This window comes from Tarenaya hassleriana, unplaced genomic scaffold (genome assembly GCF_000463585.1).
Source record: "Tarenaya hassleriana unplaced genomic scaffold, ASM46358v1 Cleome5, whole genome shotgun sequence".
Lineage (NCBI taxonomy): Eukaryota > Viridiplantae > Streptophyta > Magnoliopsida > Brassicales > Cleomaceae > Tarenaya > Tarenaya hassleriana.
Genome location: NW_010967707.1, coordinates 4,411,135 through 4,417,807, shown reverse-complemented (window position 1 = coordinate 4,417,807; position 6,673 = coordinate 4,411,135). Strand labels below are relative to the sequence as shown.

The 6,673-nt window shown below is 40.7% G+C and overlaps 2 protein-coding genes across 7 annotated transcripts in view; both read left to right on the top strand.

The window, feature by feature from the left end:
- Positions 1-983: 983 nt before the first annotated feature.
- LOC104826897 lies at positions 984-2,472 on the top strand. 4 transcript variants are annotated; one of them, XM_010559843.1, is made up of 6 exons: positions 991-1,450; positions 1,536-1,619; positions 1,695-1,778; positions 1,891-1,978; positions 2,076-2,173; positions 2,257-2,472. In XM_010559843.1, exons 1-6 carry the CDS (start codon positions 1,166-1,168, stop codon positions 2,275-2,277), a joined length of 660 nt encoding a protein of 219 aa, XP_010558145.1. In that variant the 5' UTR covers positions 991-1,165; the 3' UTR covers positions 2,278-2,472. The 4 variants fall into 4 exon arrangements, with proteins under 4 accessions (XP_019059648.1, XP_010558143.1, XP_019059649.1 ...); XM_010559841.1 differs by having other exon boundaries at positions 987-1,450; positions 1,536-1,778; XM_019204104.1 differs by lacking the exon at positions 2,257-2,472 and having other exon boundaries at positions 987-1,450; positions 2,076-2,250.
- A 1,159-nt stretch (positions 2,473-3,631) lies between these two features.
- LOC104826898 (exocyst complex component SEC8) overlaps positions 3,632-6,673 on the top strand; it is a 10,238-nt gene continuing 7,196 nt past the window's right edge. Inside the window, exons 1-9 of one of the 3 annotated variants that reach the window (XM_010559846.2) lie at positions 3,632-3,753; positions 4,146-4,288; positions 4,544-4,756; positions 5,139-5,312; positions 5,544-5,648; positions 5,850-5,959; positions 6,136-6,315; positions 6,402-6,552; positions 6,642-6,651. In XM_010559846.2, the coding sequence (XP_010558148.1) occupies positions 4,247-4,288; positions 4,544-4,756; positions 5,139-5,312; positions 5,544-5,648; positions 5,850-5,959; positions 6,136-6,315; positions 6,402-6,552; positions 6,642-6,651 (985 nt within the window). In that variant the 5' untranslated portion in view covers positions 3,632-3,753; positions 4,146-4,246. Of the gene's footprint in view, positions 3,754-4,145; positions 4,289-4,543; positions 4,757-5,138; positions 5,313-5,543; positions 5,649-5,849; positions 5,960-6,135; positions 6,316-6,401; positions 6,553-6,641; positions 6,670-6,673 lie in introns of all 3 variants that reach the window. The other 2 variants (XM_010559845.2, XM_010559844.2) reach the window with 2 other exon arrangements.

The following is a 6,673-nucleotide window of genomic DNA, read 5'->3' as shown; positions in this document are numbered from 1 at the left end:
TCGGGATCGGTGCATCGTCACGACATACTTCGAGTTCAAACCACTTGTTATCGAATCTTATTATTACTGTCATAGTTTTGTATGTTTTACACCAAGCAAGATGATGATTTCAATCTTGCTCAAGTGGGTACAAAGGAACCCGACAAAAAAGCGAAGAGAATATAGAGTCTCTATATATAATACATATATATATATACACACATACACACATCTTCAAGTTGTAGAATGTATCTTTGTTTGATGGGTAGCAGCTTTTGGTCCATGTTCACAGTTGGAGGAATATGCTTCTTACCAATATCGAAGAGTCGAATTTTATGGAAGAAAAGACAGGAAATTAAAATAGAAAAGAAGAAGAAAGATTTGGAAGGTGAGGGATAGGAGTGGTGGCGGCCATTTAGGTGCCAAGTCCATTTCAAGTTTGTTCTCTTCTTTTTAATTAATTAATTAATTAATGTTGAAGCCATCGTTTCTAAAAGTCTTTATATATATATATATATATATATATATATATAGTTTAAGGTGTTATTTTCCCACGTAATAATGATAACTAGTTTTAACATGGTTTTGTCGGAGGGAAATAGAATATAACAGTAAAGATTTAAGACAAAACATGCACGTTTTGTCGTAATCAATGGGAATTATTGCATCCAAGCTCACAAGAAAAACTTTATCATTAATTTATAATAAAAGCAACAAACTTATAAATTAGAATACCCTTTTAACTTTTTTTCCCCAAAGAAAAGAAAAATAAAAGAGAAGGAATCACCCATTAGAAGAAAATGGGGTCTAAGGAAGTTCGTATGTTACCTCTCCAAATGTGAAATTCTTATGGATACAAAACATTTTTTTTTTTTTTTTTTTTTTTTATCGATTTTTGTTATTTGCGTTTATCGTTGTTCTCTTCTTCGTTTTAATTAAATGGAAAAGGACATTTAATGAAAGAAGACAACCTTAGGGTTTGGGTCAAATGGACCAAACGTAAATTGCTTATGGGCCTTGTCTGAGCCCTTGTTGATTTTTCATTGATTTAATTTTAAAGGCCCCAGGCCAATGATACACCACGTGGCAAAACATGACTGGCTGCTTCAGCTGAGCGAGCATATGTTTTATCTCGAAGAACTGAGAGAGAGAGAGAGAGAGAGAGAGACAGAGAGAGAGAGGGGCAATGGCGGGTTCTTCGTTGGCCTTATCCGGCATGAGCTCCATCTGTAAGAGCTCGATGGCCATGTCGCGTACTTGTCTGAGCTCCGACATCACTACTCGCCCTTTGTCCTCTTCTTCTTTTTCTTCTTCTTCCTCTTCTTCTCTGTGGGTAAAGAACAAAACCCACTGCACGAAGAAGCTCAGACTCTGCGTTAAAGATCCATCACAAGGAATCCCCAGCGAAACAGACGAGGAAGAGTCCAAATTCGTTCCCCTCAACGCAGAAGATCCCCAATTCGGCCCTCCTGTAATCTCCTCTCCCTCTTCACTCTCTCCCTTCCCTTTCTACTTTGCCATCATACTCATACACACCCACTTTTTTTTCTCTGCAGGCTCTGCTGTTACTGGGTTTTCAACTTGATGAAGCTCTCAAGATACAGCAGCTTCTCACGGAGCTCGATGGCGAATTCATGCAGGTACATATCCCCTATTCATATCTAACTCCTGCAACAAAGAATTCCAATTTAACGTCTGTGTGGTTGAAACTCCAGATTATATTATGCACTGAGGAAATGATCACACGGTCGTTATGGGAAGCTGTCAACACTAGACAGCCTGACCTCAGACGAGTTCAGGTTTGAAGGGCCTTACCAAAAACCTCTGCAGTTTCAGCATGTCATGAGTGGAGCTTACCGTACATGCATTACATTGCACATCACTTCTTGTTCTGTGTCAAATGCAATGCAGATGGCGAAGTCTCAGCCACGGATCTGCTTCTTATCTGGTCTGAGCGGGGAGGAGACGATGATGTTCATTGATGCGTTCCCGGATACAGGTATTGAACAAACTCAATCCCAAAAGGTATGCTTGCTGGTGGATTATCAGAGTTATGCTGAATCGAAACCGGGGTTTTGACTGGCGATTAACTGCAGGGCTCGAGCCAGCAGTATTTGCGGCACTTGTTCCAAACAGCGCTGATAAACTCATCCAGGAACTGATAGAAGAAATCATGGGAGATCATGAGATGCTGGTCAGTGAGATTGAAATCTCGTCCATGCCGTTTCAGCTACAGTTTTTCGATACATATAAACCCTGAAATGCTTTTCTATGCAGACCGGGGGCGCTTCCAGCTGAACTTCGACGAGGGGCACAACAGGACAAATTCACAAAGTGTAATCCTTGAGTCACAAGCTGAGACTTTTATCTATTTATGTCTTCAGCCGAGGAATAGCATTGAGGAAAAGTTCTTCCAAAACTGCCATATGAACCTTGATTTGTTTGAAGCCTTGTGTCTGGGATTATGAAGAAGATGAGTAAAGTTAGTCGCCAGATGAATCATCAGGGCTAGACACTGAAACCAGAAAAGATGAAATCGGAAGTCCTGAATCCAGATGCAAACGCCACAAAGACGCATGCATTGACCCAATGATCAATACACAATAGAACACAGAAACTACATACCAAAAGATCTAACTTCTTCCAGTTGGATCAAACCCAGCATCTGGAAAGTCTCGGGGAATTGAGTAAGCTCAAGAGACTTAATGCCATATGTTCATCTCCGATTCGAATTCCTCGAATTTCATATACCTGAAAATAGTTTCAGTCTCCGTCATCGTTCTCATCACTAAAGTAGCTAGCTTTCTTCACAGCAGCTTCCTTTCTCTTTTTCTTATTCATCTTCTCTTCCTCTTCCTTCCTCTGCCTCTTCATTACCCACCACCAATGCCCAATTCTACTCCTCGAATATCTCCGCCGCTTCCTCCGCCTCCTTCTGCCGTCCCCACCTCTTCGGCGGCGGAGGTCTCTTTCCCGGACCCAATTGATTTCTAGGGCACTCGTACGAGAGATGATCCTCGTCCCCACACTCGTAGCACCTCGACTTGTCCTTGTACACTCTCTTCTTTATGAACTCTGGAGCTCGGCAATTGTCTACCGCGATCGATACCGTCGGTTTCCAGCCATTGAGGGTCTTCCGTCCATGGATCGAGCCGTGTTGAGCGCGTCGTCTCGGCAGACGTAAAGGGCAAACGCGACACCACGAGACCGGCGCGTTGACAGTGCTTGAGGAAGGTGACGCGAGCGATCTTGCGGAAGGAGGAGAAGAGGGTGTCGCTCAGCGGTTCGCGGGAAAATTGCAGGAGAGGGTAAATCTTATGGGAAGAGGAGAGGAAGCAAGAAAAGGAATGTTTGGCTACTCGGTTAAGCTTATCCTTGATTATGTACTGTACGTACACGTAGCAGCAACTTCCGTATTTCCCCATGTACTTTGGTAGTTTTATATATTCCACCACTAAGATTTGTTCTTGTACAAGTTGCCCCCTCAAATGTTCATATTTTTTATTCTCGTTTTTTTTAGAGCGTATTTAAAATATCATTTTTTTTATTGATATTAATAAAATTGCAAATTAGGAAAATAATTTGAGAAACAGCGAAAAAGAATGTAATCACTGTGTGACGAAAAGTCGGGGAAGCAAAAACATGGTGAGAATAAACACGTAGATTTTTCCGTTCTTCTTCGCGAGTTTTTCCCCAAAAAAAGGCGTACTTTTTTTTCCTCGCTTCGTGATCAGAGAACGCAGTGATCAGATTCGGACGAGATCTTTTCCCCTGGTAAGATCGCATCTCGAATCCGTTTTCTCCCTCGATTTCTCTCTAGATCTACTTCGAGATGTCGAGGTGTTTGATTTCTTAATCCTCTGTTTTCTGCCAAATGTCTCGCCGACGATGCGAAATCAAGAGAAGTTTCTTGTAATTCGATGGGTTTCTCTCTGCTACTCGTTGATTGTTGTCTCGAAGAGTGATAATGTGATGTTAGAAATGTGTGTTCTTCATTCGTATGGACTTCGAAAATCCGCTATTCTTTTGTTTTGATCCCCCATGGTTTTGGGGTTGAGTGTTTGTTCCTTGGTTTTTGTGGTGATTTAGCTGCGTATTATCGGGATTTAGCCTAAGGCTGTTTTGATAACGTTGTAGTTAGCTTAGGTGCGTTTAACTCGTTTCAGGTTTTGAAATTTAGATTTCAGCTACGTGGGGTTTAGTTGGAATCTGCTGAAGGAGCATTCACGTTGAGCTCGAACAAGCTATTTGGAGTGAGGTTGCTCTGATGGGTTTTTTCGACGGTTTGCCTGTTCCCCCAGATAAAGCAGTAAGTTTGCAAACTTTCTCTAGTTCTCTTTTGTTATGTTTGGTCCTCTCGTTCCTTCCTTATTGTCAGTTAGAAGAGGAGTGGCTGCTTCGGCAGCAGCATAGTCTCTCTTCTTTGGCTTGGAGTTTGGGTTAATGATGGAAGATGCGGTACAAGATCTAGATAGGAAACCGTCAAAGTATATCATTTCTCCTGATTGTGTTCCTTTTATTCCTTTATGCATAAATGTGTGTTTGTGTGTGTGGTTATCTGCAGTACCTGAGGGAAGAGCTGGCAAGAATAGATGAGAGTTGGGCCGCTGCACGGTTTGACTCGTTGCCTCACGTGGTTCATATCCTAACATCAAAAGATCGTGAAGGTGAAGTTCAAGTTTTAAAGGAGCAAAGTGATGTTGTCGAGGAGGTTGTGGATGAAGTTGTGCATTCTTATCACGGTGGCTTCAACAAGGCCATCCAAAACTATTCCCAGGTTTCTGATATCTGCTAACTCTTTCCGCCCCTCATAGTCTTACTTTTGAAGCTTTTCTTCAAGTATTAATACTTTCCAGTTGCTTTGTTATAACTATTGGTTTGCTACATCTTAGATTTGCTTTGTGTTGATAGCATTCCTTTTGGTTTTCAGAATTTCATGATGGATCTTATTCTCCAAGGATTAAATCCAGCTATAGTTACAAATTACAGGGAAATGGCTTTAGATGTCTAAATGTAACAAATGGAAAAGTTTTTGCTGAATTGCCAATAACTTTACCAATAATTTTCCTAGGATTTTTCTGTATCACGAAAATAATTTGTGAGGTACCCTTGATCTTGACATTTTATTTATGCCTCTGTTCCTTTGTTTTTCTAATCAGATATTACGGTTATTCAGCGAATCTGCTGAGAAGATAACAGAGTTGAAGCGCGACTTGACAGATGCAAAGATGAGCGTAGGTGCCCGCAATAAACAATTACATCAGTTGTGGTACCGGTCTGTTACACTGCGACATATCATCTCACTTTTAGATCAAATTGAGGGCATTGCTAAGGTTGGTTGCATTACGCATAAGATTACTGCATCATTTCTGTGTACAGTGCTTTTTATATTACTTTGGTGCTTGGAGTATTATACTTTATTTATGGTCAACACTATATCTGATGGTAATCTTGTTATTGTGTTTCTAAAATTTTTCTTAGTTGCTTGTGCTATATGCTATCAAAGAAAAACATATTTGCTGGTACAACAACATGATGCCTATGTCTGTTGGAACACTGAACAGGTTCCATCTCGTATTGAGAAGCTCATTGCTGAAAAACAGTTCTATGCTGCTGTTCAAGTGTATGTTCAGTCGTCGCTGATGCTTGAGCGCGAGGGCCTTCAAACGGTAACTTCTTTATGGCCTACAATTAAACAAGTGTTCAGAAAAGTATTGTCATGGTAACATCATTGAGATTGTAGTTATAGTTATGTTTAAGGGATATGTTCTCGATCAATTACTATCTGGACATCTCAATTCATCTCTGTTTGAGCTATCTAGCGTTCATACAAATGTTGTGCTCATTGATATTCTGGTATTACGGACTAGGTTGGTGCTCTTCAAGATGTCAGATCTGAGCTTACTAAGCTGCGGGGAGTCCTTTTCTTCAAAATTTTAGATGATTTACATGCACATCTATATAATAAAGGTGAATACAGGTAGGATTCTTTTCCACTATTTTTTTTCAACTTAAATTTCAGAAACTGTGGTGCTTCTCATCCTAGTTCCGTTACATGATTGGAAGTGTGCCTCATAATTCCTTTTTCTGTACAATTTTCTCTGAAGTACGTTCTGTTATTAAGAGCTTCTCTTTTTGAGCTTATTTGTTTTGCAGTTTAGTTGCATCGAGCATATATGAAAGAGATGATGAGGTACCAACAACAACAGCTGTTGCAGCTACACGAATTAGTTCGCAGCCATTGTCACGTAGAACACGGACACTGAAGGGTGATAGCCAGTTTGGTGTTAACGGGCTCATGAATGGATCATATAAAACAACTTCTGTTGATGAAGGGTATGGTGTAGCATCCTTTACCTCCTATTGAGTCATCCTTGGCATATTAGGAATATTATGTTCTTCAACCTCTTTCGGTTTTCCAGTTCATCACTTGATGGGCATGATGAAGAGGGCTCTGTAGAGCATGATGAGGCTATCCCAGATGGACACATTGTCAGGAATGGCGCCGATAATAAATTCCCAACTCATCAACTTCCACCTTGGCTTTCTGATTCCACCCCCGACGAATTTATTGTATGTGCTGTTTGTGGCAGTTACAGTAGTATTCCTTTCCTGTTTAATGTACTTGTTATTGGTTACATTGTCACTTTCTCTTGCTCCAGGAGGCAATAGGAAAGAGTGATGCTCCAGTTCA